The following is a 12,461-nucleotide window of genomic DNA, read 5'->3' as shown; positions in this document are numbered from 1 at the left end:
AGCTGGGTCCTGTGCCGCTACGCTTTCTATTTTTAGCTGCCCAGTGGCAGCAGCAGGCCTAGGGAATTAGTTGTTGTGAGTGGACGGTATTAGACCAACACATTTGAATAGACGACGGGCAGAGAAGAGAACGGGCAGCCTGAACACCAGCCACTACAGAGGTACAGCAGTAGCCAACTATAGCTGATTACCTAATTATCCTACCACTTAATTATCCGAATTACTAACTGGCAGCCCGGGCATCTCAGCCGAGCGCCACCCACAGCCTCAGGTCTGTCTACCCACCACCGCCACAGCCACCGCCACCGCCTGCGCCTCTGCCTCTGCCTCTGCCGCTGATTATTATGTCTCGTCACCACCACATGGAATGGTAATTACGCCAGGCCCCCAGGCACTCTCAGGCTGCTACAAAGCTAGCCAGTATTAGCCGTCAACTCCATACTTAACATTGGTAATATACACACCAAGTAGTAATAGCGTCCATTAATACAATACTCCACCACGTAATTAGGTACCGTACCTTACCTCAGCATACTAGCTCTGCCCGCTGCTCGCTGCTTTTCACCTCGTCACCTCACTCTCGCTCACAACATCATCCAACACAACGGACCCGCAATCCAGAATCACCCTCATTACGGCCACTACACATCTGATCCACTGCTGATCATTCTACTAATGATCCCTGCAGATGGTCATGGTGCCTGACCTAAAGAATAGAAGAGTAGAAGAATACTCCGACGTCTGTTAGCCATCAAGGAGAATACATGAACGAACGCCTGCCCGTTCGGGGCATTCGATCAGTCTTTCCTCCCAACCTGGAATACCTCACTGCCTAACGCAAATACTGCCGACAGACATAGCTGCAGTGGATTAATCAGTAGCGATCCATGACTGCACTTTACCGTCAACTTGGCAGTATGTCGGCTCCAGTGCGTGTCGACCGCTGTATAAGACAATCAATCCTCCTTAGTCGCGCCAACACTTTGGTCTCTCTATCTTTTCATACTCGTCGCTCCTATTCTGCTACCGCCCTTGTCTGCTCCGTTCCCACCTCGGCATGGTTCCGTGGAAGGGGTTTGTACGCGCTTGGTCGAATAACATTAATTTACTTTTGACTTCTTAATTTCGGCTGGAGGAAGAATGTCCAACGATACAATATTCCACAAACTACCACTCTTTATCAGTCTTACAATCCGAAGACATAGTGCACTACATCCCATCACTCCCTCTCAGCTACAATCCATTCATTTCTGCATACAGCTTTTCGAACTTGCCCAGGCCTTGGACTCTACCATCTCCCGTCTAAGACGTCTTCAGCCATACGCCTCCTATACCGCCAGTTGGCATTTAGGACAGGCCTTTCGGAACTAGCCCACTTCCTTCCTCCTAGGCAGTGATTGTCTGATATTGAACAACCCGTTCGAGGTCGCTGCCATTTCCTACCCCTTACTTGACGAGTAGCACTCTTGACTCTCTAGCAGTTCTCGACTCCTCGAGGTGCCCGGCCATACGTTACTTTCCAACTCTCTCGGGAATACCAACCCGGAAGATCTCCGCAGAAGTAATAGACCCAGGCCTGCATGTCTAGGATATCATCACGATGGCATTTCTGCCCATGCCCATAGTCACAACCAAAGAAGGTGCTTTCGTCTGCGCTCGTCTCTTTCTTCTTCTTAAACTCTTTCTCGCCATCGCAGTCCTTAAGAAACTTATCCATAGCTGCATCCGTCTCCGTTCCGTTAAGACTAGCTGCGTCAGGAACACATGTTACAAACCCGTCTTCTTCTTCTTCTTCTTCTTCTTCTGGTTTCTTCTTTTTCTTATGTTTTTTTTTCTTCTTGCGTATAAGCCCCCTAAGCTCTCTATTGGCTGCCCAATCTGGCAAAGGCCTGCCATCTTGTCGGTGTGTCGTATTGAAATACCGTCCCCTGACAGGTAGCAAAGGAATACTGTCGTAGAAGAATGTTCGACCATTTCGGCCACCTTCAACACCTCCTGAGCTGCTGTATCTTGTTCCGCCCTTGCCGCCTCCGCCTCCGCCTCCTCCACTTCCGCGACCTCCTCCGCGACCTCCTCCTCCTCCTCCTCCGTGACCTCCTTTACTTTGAACAGAGCTAATAACAAGCCCGACGACGATAAGTATATTCCAGAAGTGCATTATGTGTGTTGACCGCGATATCTTCACCACAATATGCTCACCACAATATGCTCACCACAATATGTTGACCGCCATATGTTGACTGCAATGTGTTGACTGTAGTGGGCCTTTCAAGTAGGTGATGTATACGATCGAAAATTTGTGTTCTGAGTTGAGAATGTTGACTGTCAGTTTCTGGCATGAGGAATTTTTCATCACTTTATAAGGGTATCGGAACGGCACGAGAGATATTTACATAATCAATTTATATTCAACTCATCAATTTCGCTCGCGCTAAATGGCCCCCGCCGAACCCACCAGCGACATCCATAGCCTATCACTGTGAGCGATCAACTGTCGTGCAACTGTGTCATTTGACTCACCTAGACTGCAAAAGCTCGGAATGTAAAAAGTTTTTTACCCTCAACCACCTCAGTCCATACTAACCTGGTATTCTTGAGTTAGAAACGGACCCTAGGTGAGCTATATATTCTACCTATCATGCTCTCATCCGCTTCATGTGACAAAACCCTCAATAATTTGTTAGGAACATACGGAACAGAAGAATAGGCTAGTGTTATGTCTCGTGGGATGAGCAGTGGCTCGTGTCAAATCGTTGGGTAAGTGGAAATTCTCGAGGTCGTGCCCGGTAGATCAAACTGCCGGCTCTCCATTGGCCCTGTCCGATAGATCAGACTGCCAGCTCTCCATTGACAAGGATCTAAAGACGTTTTCGACTGCATTCCTCATCCTCTGGGCTACGGCAACTCTGTGCTCATCGAGATAGTCAGTACTGTATCGCCACAGCAAAAGCTTTGCCATCAAAATGTGCACTCGCAAAAGAGAAGAAGGTATCGACAACTTTCTCAAGCCAGGGTTCATGCATGCAGACAAGGCAGGCGATAACTGCGCGGGTGGCAGCTGCGATGCTGATGAGAATATTGGTTTGCTGCCGCGCTGTCTTGCTCTGTATCAAAAACTGGACGAGCTAGGTGGGTAGGTAGTAAGTATTATTTGTCAGAGGAATTGGAATGCCTCTATGTGTAGGGTCGATGGATAGACATTACTCATATAGGTAAAACGTTGTCGCGTATCAAGAAACATCACTTGTCCGGGAGGATTGATCGTTAGCATGTCCCTTTCTATGACATATAGTATCCATACTGTGTGGCTGTGGATGGGTAGCTCAAGAGCTTCTTCTACGCCAAGTACAGGATAGACCTGATTGGGATCAACAGGATCATTCATAAACACGAAACTGAAGTGACCGCTTCCACACGTCGGTCTTCAGAAGCCAGGCACAGAGGGACGTGCGCGCGGCGCTAAGAGCTAGTCCAAATACGTATCGCTTAGCGACCTCCACCACAGGTCGAATTTGCTGAGCAACCAACACCACGAATTCGACCACGATCAAAGTCGACCTTCACCAGACTAACCTAACAGCAAAAATGTCGAGCCGACCGACCGTCACCATCATCTCGCCTGATGGCAAGCCTTCCAGCAACACCCATCCTCTCCCGGAGGTGTTCAAGGCGCCTATCCGTCCCGATATTGTCCAGTATGATAATCTTCAAATCTTTGTCGCAATGATATAGAGGAAAGGCAAGGCTGATGAATTGACAGGAGCGTCCATACCGGTATGGCAAAGAATAAGCGCCAACCATACGCTGTGAGCGAGAAGGCCGGTCACCAAACCTCTGCTGAGTCCTGGGGAACCGGTACGAAGAGATATTGCATACAACTAGATCACGGCTAACAGAGCATCGCTGGACAGGACGCGCCGTCGCTCGTATTCCTCGTGTATCTGGTGGTGGTACTCACCGTGCCGGCCAGGCTGCCTTCGGTAATATGTGCCGCTCTGGTCGCATGTTCGCTCCCACAAAGGTCTGGAGGAAATGGCACGCAAAGATCAACTTGGGCCAGAAGCGCTTCGCTACCGCCTCCGCTCTCGCTGCCTCTGCATCCGCTCCTCTTCTCTTCGCTCGTGGTCACCGCGTCCAGGCCGTTCCAGAAGTCCCTCTCGTGATTTCCAGCACCGCTTTCTCCGGTGCCGCAATCACCAAGACCTCTGCCGCTCTCGCTCTGTTGAAGGCTGTTGGCGCCGCCGCTGATGTTGAGAAGGTTAAGCTGTCGAAGAAGACTCGTGCAGGTAAGGGTAAGATGCGTGGACGTCGCTATCGTCAGCGCCGTGGACCTCTCGTTGTCTATGCCCCAGAGGAGGATGGCCGAGAGCTCACAAAAGCATTCCGCAACCTGCCCGGTGTCGAGACTTCGTCAGTCTACGACCTCAACCTCCTTCAGCTCGCACCGGGTGGTCATCTTGGCCGCTTCGTGATCTGGACTTCGGCCGCGTTCGCTGCCCTCGACAAGATCTATGGCTCTACCACTGAAGCTTCCACATACAAGAAGGACTTCCTTCTGCCATCAGCCCTGGTCAAGACACCCGATCTTGGCAAGCTCATCAACAGCTCGGAAATTCAGTCAGTGCTACGTCCCGTCAAGGGTGGCGCTATCACCAAGCGTACCCAAGTGCAGAAGAAGAACCCGCTACGGAACAAGCAGATCCTGTTCCGCCTCAACCCATACGCCATTCAGTACTCGAATGACAAGCTAGGATCGCTAAAGGCTGAGAGCGGGAAGCCAAAGCCCAAGGATGCGGGTTTTTTGAAGCAGGTACATGAGAACTAGAGAAGTTAGTCGTGCTCGTAATGCGCATGGGGTGTATTATCGGTCGCATGGCGGTCACGGCGGTCATGGCGGTGTTCTTTTCACAGATATTAGGGTAGCTGAACAAAAGCTATAAGCATGCTGGATGAAACATAGCTGGCACAATCTATCGATGCGCTAATCCTCTCTGTAGTGTGCTTAATCGATTCACGTTAAGACCATACGCTCTAGTTAATGGCTAGTAGTAGCTTCCTATACCTCTCCCTGCTATACGCGTACCCCCAAAGGCCACATGCAACACTAATCCATAGTCCATCTGCATGACGTTCTCACCTGAAAAGCCTCTTCCCTCCCGTTCTCGCTGCAGTCGTCTCTCGCCCCTCCAGGCTTAAGCCTATGAATCCTGTACCTTTGCTCTCTTGACTCTTCTTATACCTCCTCAATGCTTCCCTCAAATGCTCAGGCAAAAGTGGCCCGACCTCCTTCCCACACAACTCTCCAATAGTCTTTTGTGGTACTTGTTGCTTCACTGGCTTTGGATACATTAGATTAGTCGGCGCCGAGTTGTATTGCTGTGGTGGTGGTGGGTTCAACTTTTGGTAGGCATCCTCAGGATATCTCTCTTTCGGATCTGCAGCTTCTGCCCATTCTTGCTGCACCTGCATAGCGGCGTCAAGCAGATCTATGATGAAGGTCTTGGTGTAACCAGTAATTGCCATCACGATGCTGGCCGGAACAGATTGCGAGACTGTTTGGTTCGTGATTTTACGCAGGATGTCTTTTCGTAGCTTCATGGCACGAAATACGGTATAACGGGCACGTTGGTCATCAGACAAGGCTTGCATGAGCATGCTGCGCACCCAAGAAATTAGTAGATTTTCCCGTGTGGAGATTCAGTGTATAGTAGTCGTACTTCAAATGTTCCCGCTCCTGCTGCTGTGTAGCCTGATCTTGCTTTCCGTCGCCTTCGAGATTCACCTCGACGTCTTCGCCGCCAGCTTCGTCTTCATCCTCAGCTTCTTCACCTTCTGCGGGGCTTCCACCGCGGTTATCCCTTGTACTCGTACCAGTCGCACTTCGAACATCGTCAGCAATGGCAGTCGCTCCTCCTCGCTTCCGTTTGCGTCCTCTTCCAGTTATGCTCCCCTCTGCACCATTTGCGACGCTGGCTAAGGCCGAACTTTCGACACTAGGTGAACGTGAGTAACCATATCCGCGTGGTGTAGTGACGGATCCAGGGGATCCAGCAGCTATATATTGCTCGGGTGGAGGGAATGAGGTCTGGCGAAGTGCTGACGGGCCGGTAGAAGGTTTGCGGCGTTTGGCTTGGTTATGAGGTACGGAGAGCGATGGGCGTTTTTTGGGTACATTGATGGTATTTGGGGGTGATGACATTGTGGTATATGCAGACGCAAGAGATACGTTGCCAACGGATATTAGTATTTATTACGATGTAGGTATCCTTGATGCTCGCGATTTACCAAAAGTGTTTCGATTGCGGACGTGACGGTCGAAGTTGCGCTTGTCACCGAAGTTCTACCGGCCTAGCTTTCGACTTCTATATCACGGATGATTACTCCAACAATCGCATCGGCTTGTGCACCGTTCTGAGAACATTCTGAGGTTTTCAAGCGTAGACGACTCGCTCCAACTACATCCCTTCCACGGCGCGCGGACCCCATCTACAATGGCTTCACAAGATAATCGCGTCCTCAAGCTTTCCGGCAACGAGCGCAAGGAAGATTACAGCACCATCGTCGCCCGTCGTGGCCACAGTAGCAACCGTATAGTACACGCCTCGTTCGCTGACCTTATCCCTCTACGGCAAAGAGCAGATGTCGGAGACTTATCGCTAGAGAGACCATCAGAAGAAGAGGTTGAAGAGACGAGACTAAAGACACAGAAAGCTCTCCAGCAGCTCGTTTCTGGCGCTGTCGCGGCACAAAAGCCGAAAAATGTCACCGGTCGATCGCAGAAAGATCCACTATACGTGCGGTATACACCCGCAGACCAGATGGGTGATACTTCAAAGAAGCAAGACCGGATCATCAAGATTGTAGAGAGGCAACAGGATCCGATGGAGCCCCCCAAGTTCAAACATAAAAAGGTCCCTCGTGGACCGCCATCACCACCACCGCCTATCATGCATTCACCACCAAGAAAACTCACCGCTGAAGATCAAGAGGCCTGGAAGATTCCTCCGCCAATATCGAACTGGAAGAACCCGAAGGGCTATACCGTGCCATTAGATAAGCGACTAGCGGCAGATGGTCGAGGCCTCCAGGACGTAACAATCAATGATAAGTTTGCGCAGTTCGCGGAAGCCCTTTTTACAGCGGACAGACACGCCAGAGATGAGGTACAGCAGCGCGCACTCATGCAGCAGAAGCTCGCGGAGAAAGAGAAGCAGCAAAAGGAGGATCATCTACGAGCACTGGCACAGAAGGCTCGTGAGGAGAAGGCACGAGGTGGAAGAAGATCGTCACATCGATCACGAAGTCGGTCTGTTGACAGCTATTCTTCTCAGTCCGACAGTGAAGGCGAAGACGCCGCGCGTGAGCGAGAAGATAGGCGGCGTGAGCAAAGACGAGATAATGAGCGCAAGCTACGCCAGTCGCGCATGGGAACCGAGCGCAAAATTCAGATGATGGCCAGAGAGCAAGGTCGTGATATTTCAGAGAAGGTTGCCCTTGGTTTGGCGAAGCCCACACAGACTGGAGAGTCCATGTACGATTCACGCTTATTCAATCAAACCAGTGGTTTTGATACTGGCTTCAATGAAGATCAAGCTTACGACAAGCCACTCTTCGCTGCTCAAGACGCCATCAACAGCATCTATCGGCCGAATGTGCAGCAAGAGGACGACGAGGACGCTGGAGAGACTATGGACAAGATCACGAAGAACAGCAAGTTCGAAGTTCTTGGAAAGGCTAAAGAAGGTTTCAAAGGGGCCGACCTACAAGAGGAGCGCGAGGGACCTGTGCAATTCGAGAAAGATACAGACGATGTGTTTGGCATTGGCGAGATGATCGACGAGGTGACCAAAGGCAGTAAAAAGCGTTACGGAATGCAAGACCAGGACGATTCACGTGGGTTGAAGCGTGCCAGAGTCGAAGACGACTCCAACTGAGCTTACTTAACAAAATGTCGCCCATTACTGGCTGGCTTTATCTAGTGTTCTTAGGCGTTGCATTTTACGGCGTTTCACCATCATCAAGGTTTCGATATCGCTGCCACGGACTCTGCATTCTTTCATAGACACGTCGTAATGCCGATTCACCTCAGTGTTCTCACGCACTCTTCGACATATTAGGTATACTATCACGTGCGCTTTACTAGCTCCGGGTCCACACCTGAAAGTAACGTCATGCAGCTGTCTCTTCTGATCATGGATGTTTGGGGTCCTTGAAGCAAAACCAATAGTGCCACCAAACTGAGGATCACTGTTGTCTCTATTACTTCTCTGGATCCTAAATCATACAAAAGAATAATTGTGCGCCCGTGTGTCCTTGGATCCATCTTACTACTTGCGCTTTGTTCTTCCAAGTCATTACCTCACTCCCAACATTTCACTTCTACCACAATGGGCATCCCAATCAACAACGATTATGCTTCTCCAAAGGCCACTCACGCTACTGACCCTATGCAGTGCAGTCCCCAAACGGCCTCTCATTCGGCTGCCGAGCTCCCACCTGCCGCCCTTGAACTCGCCTCTAGACTGTTCAATCTCGCACGCGCGGGCGACACGGTAACACTAGCATCGTACCTTACTGCAGGTATTCCTTCAAATCTCACAAACCACGAGGGCAACACGTTGCTTATGCTCGCGTCGTACTCGGGCCATGCGGAGACCACGCAGATGCTGCTGGACAAGGGCGCAGATCCTAATGTTGTGAATTCAAAGGGGCAGAGTCCTCTTGCCGGGGCAATGTTCAAAGGGTGGGATGAGGTCGTGAGTGTGTTGGATAGAGGCGGCGCAGAGAGACGGGCTGGGCAGCCGAATGCAGAGGATTGTGCGATAATGTTCAAGAGGGAGAGGTGGATTTCTCAGTGGGGAATTGAAAGACCGGAGCGTGATACTGCTAGTCGAGCTGCTTGAAACAGACATGTCCCGCATAATATCTCTTGCGGCAGACATTGCTCGATACGGCTATGAATGAGAGACAAATATGTATTATGACATGGCGAGGAACGGCGTCGTGGGCTGATCAAGAGCGAAACTACAATAAGAGACTGCTGGAGTCAAGAGGTTTGGTGCTATACTAGATAATATTTGACGAGTGCTCACTGCTTGGGGCCATCGCAACTCAGCATGTGCGATGTAAACAAGCACATATTAAATTTCGCGCCCGGTGCGATATCTGTACTAGATCCGCTTACGTACAGCCCGTATTTAATTACAAGCTGACTCACACAAAGACACCGCCGGTACGTTACGTCGGCCGTATTTCCAAAAAGAAATCTCTAGCCCCCTACTCCGGTGGATCTCTTAAAACTGTCTAAGCCGAAAGCGGACCCGGGGCCTGTCGATTCCCTGCATCGTCGAAACGCTTCTTAATACAGCCTTGAGCAGCCGAGCGTGTGACATTGGCCCGTTTCTGCGTAGCCTTCTCGGTGACGGGTGACGGGTGACGTGCCGAAGAACATGCAAGAGGAGAAGTGTGACGGACATGAGCGCAGAGATATGCTGTGAGACTCACTCAGCATGATCAAGCACAACGTTGTGCGATATGTGCTTGCATAGATATGGCAGTACATCCCGGTGCCGTCCACCGTAGCGCCTATCCATACTCCATATATCAACTGGTGGAGAAAAGGATTCGTCCTGATGTTCCTTCGTACAGCATCACCATATCATCCTTCTGTCCTTTCATTTCCCCTATTGTCTCCGCAGCAACAGCGAGCACAAATGGTCGTCGTGCGCCTGGCAAAGTACGCCGACACCTGAGGCTCTTCCCAATCTCACAATACCTGCCTCGAGGCCGCCGCCCAGTGCCGGGCGCTTACATGCACGAGAAAGTCAGCGTCTCCCGTGTCGAGACGCCCGGTGTGGAGTACTGTGACAGGGTGCTTACCAGGATGATGTCGCTTGGATCTCGTCAACACTTTCGTTTATAGGATCTGCATCTATGCATCTTATCTTCTCTCTCACGGCAATTCTTACAACTGACTTGGCTGATACGATCTCACTCAACTGCTACACGCTAATCGTGTATCTCATCCATTACAGAGCGTTACGTCTCCATTGTTGCATAGAAATTGACAATGAGCGCTGCCGGAATTTAAGAAGAATAATTTGAGCAGATTGAATTCGTGGAGAAGGCGTGCCGTATTCCATGTGCTGATGCACGACATAAGAGACTGGTCTCATTGGCTACCATGTCTTGGCGCTATGCTCCAATCAGATCACGTAATTAACTCAAGGCTACGCCGCGCTTCGCGTATTGCGGAGTGGTACTTGAGCCTCCTTGATCGCGTGGAGAGTGTGGCGGGGGATGGAACAACAATGGACGGACTAGACGGGTGGGGTCAGGGGCTCCTAGAGACGCTGCACACTTTAGCTTGTTGGTACTGTAGGACGATTCTTGCGCTCTGGAGTCTAAACCTTGTGGCATGTCCGTCCCGAATAAATGTACGGCAGTTTGGGATGGAACGACTCAAGCCAACGCTCAGTAGACCAATTAGTCGGCCCGTCGGACAAGGACTATGTTTCTCGATATATGGGAATGCAGACTGACCCAGACATCACCATTCAGAGTCTACCGGACTTATATCCTAACCAATGTCTCCTCGAAGCAATCATTGTGGTGTCGTAACCACTAGGGCTAAAGTCTAGAACTTAGACTGTATTGAGCCTGAAAACCACAGTGGTAAGGTAGCTCCGCGGTGTTTGCGACTTGGTAAAATTAGTGGCCTATAAATGCAATTATCGTCGGTGGTGATGATGTTTGTACCCATTTTCATCGGATCTACATTCCCATAAGCACTGATTTGACTTCAAAGACATGGATGAATCTCTCACAAATCACGACGGTGTTTAGAGTCAGTATGATCTTCAAGACAATGCCACTGATAAATCTGAGTTGTCCGCTCCCTTTTTCTCGCGTCTAGATGTGAGATTAGCTTTCCCGCAGATCCTTCATTAGAAATATCAACCAATGTAGACATCGATAAGGAGAAAAGACAGGTCGTGTATGCGAGGATTGACCACAATGCATTCATCATCTCGTATGGACATTGAATAGCTCTCGAGAGTAACGCTATTAGCTTGCAGAGACATTTTGTCGCAGATTACTCTTCTATCATCATATCGACGCCATAACCGTTCAGTTATTAAGACCCCAATCTGTAATGGATAGACTCGACACTAGTTATTAGGTTGCTAGAAGCTCAAAGAATGACAACATCCATATAGTAAGGCCCAACATTGAGCTTGGTCTCAACAGCACTCCTACATCGTAGGGTGGTCAAAAGCGTTGTAATACACTTTCTTATGACGAAGGCCTCGATAAGACGTTGAGAGGAGGCCGAGGTCAACTTGAAACACATTATTGACGGCAACGTTGAGACTACTGATAGCTCGGAGAATATCTTGTGGAGCCAAAGGTATATGTGCTCCAGATATAGGACGCTATCTTCACGTCGAGTCTTGAACAATGGACTTCCAAGTCATCAATTCGTGCAATAATGTCGGCTATGCTCTATCAGGCTAACTTCTGCACCTCAAGCCCACCATATGAGCCTGGAATGCATCTTCCACGAGCCTTTGCAAGTGCCGCCCCGGCCTGTTGTTCATGACATCGTACCGAACTTTGAGTGAGAACAGCGCGAGCACAGGCATAGCCTGAGGTACCACATCCATAAAGGTCGCTGACAAGGGCAAACCTGGGCGACTTCCATGTGCTTCGTGCGGCACAGTGAAGGACTGTCACACTGGTCGTAAAGTGGGGTAACAATCAAACCATGGTATATCAGTCGCAAAAAGGGAACAAGCTCTTCTTAAATCATACTATATGATCCCATCACAAGATGAAGCATATAATTCCATGAATCGAGCGATAATATTGCAGAACCGCATGTCGCTTGACTCAGGAGCAACGAAACATGCTCTCAGGGGTCGGGATCCATTGAGATGTAGCGCTGCAAGCTTGCCTGGTCTATCACGTAAAAGCGTTTGCCCGGTCCCAAAGTCGTTCCAAAAACTGAAGAAGTCCGGAGAAGGGTTATCACAACATGTGGATGTCGAGCCAGTGTCCAGTGTCTCGCATGCGTGTCAAAGGGGCATCGATTATTCTGCAGAGTTTCGGACGCCCACGTTCTGATTGCGCTATCGCGCCAATCTTTTGAGTCGATGTTGGCTCCCGCTGCCGTAAGAGGACTGAGACGAGAGCATATTGCCCTGTCTACCCTATGCTGTTCTGGGATTTTGGCTTTGCGCCGACAGGGCTTGGTGGGCGTCGGAAACTCTGCTCTCAGTGTGTTCGGGCCCATCCCATTCATCAGCAACAATATGCCTGGATTCCGGGCAGACAGAGAGGGATAGCGGGCCAATCCGGCCGTGTGATAGTGGCTGGTCGCTGTCCGGGGGGGGTTCATAACTTTTAGCTGCTCAGTCGGGCGCAGGCCCCGGGTCTTGACTTGAAGTAGCGTGTTGGCG

At 50.2% G+C, this 12,461-nt stretch overlaps 5 protein-coding genes across 5 annotated transcripts; 3 read left to right on the top strand and 2 right to left on the bottom strand.

Moving 5' to 3' along the window:
* Positions 1-1,422: 1,422 nt before the first annotated feature.
* On the bottom strand, positions 1,423-2,629 carry EJ05DRAFT_266427 (uncharacterized protein). The gene is made up of 3 exons (XM_033740313.1): positions 2,521-2,629; positions 2,394-2,471; positions 1,423-2,304 (listed from the first exon to the last, which is right to left on the bottom strand). Exon 3 carries the CDS (start codon positions 2,156-2,158, stop codon positions 1,475-1,477), a length of 684 nt encoding a protein of 227 aa, XP_033595217.1. The 5' UTR covers positions 2,159-2,304; positions 2,394-2,471; positions 2,521-2,629; the 3' UTR covers positions 1,423-1,474.
* Positions 2,630-3,585: 956 nt separating this feature from the next.
* EJ05DRAFT_471117 (uncharacterized protein) lies at positions 3,586-5,182 on the top strand (the record flags this gene model as incomplete). The annotated part of the gene is made up of 3 exons (XM_033742957.1): positions 3,586-3,695; positions 3,761-3,855; positions 3,912-5,182. 3 exons carry the CDS (start codon positions 3,586-3,588, stop codon positions 4,823-4,825), a joined length of 1,119 nt encoding a protein of 372 aa, XP_033595216.1. The 3' UTR covers positions 4,826-5,182.
* On the bottom strand, positions 4,867-6,292 carry EJ05DRAFT_266319 (uncharacterized protein). Its single transcript, XM_033740312.1, has 2 exons — positions 5,718-6,292; positions 4,867-5,656 (listed from the first exon to the last, which is right to left on the bottom strand). The coding sequence occupies exons 1-2, from the start codon at positions 6,197-6,199 to the stop codon at positions 5,134-5,136; spliced, it is 1,005 nt and encodes a 334-aa protein (XP_033595215.1). The 5' UTR covers positions 6,200-6,292; the 3' UTR covers positions 4,867-5,133.
* A 103-nt stretch (positions 6,293-6,395) lies between these two features.
* EJ05DRAFT_266261 (uncharacterized protein) lies at positions 6,396-8,225 on the top strand. Its single transcript, XM_033740311.1, has 2 exons — positions 6,396-8,129; positions 8,178-8,225. The coding sequence occupies exon 1, from the start codon at positions 6,492-6,494 to the stop codon at positions 7,932-7,934; it is 1,443 nt and encodes a 480-aa protein (XP_033595214.1). The 5' UTR covers positions 6,396-6,491; the 3' UTR covers positions 7,935-8,129; positions 8,178-8,225.
* A 261-nt stretch (positions 8,226-8,486) lies between these two features.
* Positions 8,487-8,849, top strand: EJ05DRAFT_426919 (ankyrin; the record flags this gene model as incomplete). The annotated part of the gene is made up of 1 exon (XM_033741507.1): positions 8,487-8,849. A coding segment is annotated over one exon (363 nt), but the record flags the coding sequence as incomplete, so codon positions are not given.
* Between the last annotated feature and the right edge of the window lie 3,612 nt (positions 8,850-12,461).

Source organism: Pseudovirgaria hyperparasitica (genome assembly GCF_010093815.1).
Source record: "Pseudovirgaria hyperparasitica strain CBS 121739 unplaced genomic scaffold EJ05scaffold_31, whole genome shotgun sequence".
NCBI lineage: Eukaryota > Fungi > Ascomycota > Dothideomycetes > Acrospermales > Acrospermaceae > Pseudovirgaria > Pseudovirgaria hyperparasitica.
Note: the sequence above shows the minus strand (reverse complement) of the source record. Positions and strands in the feature narration are given on the sequence as shown.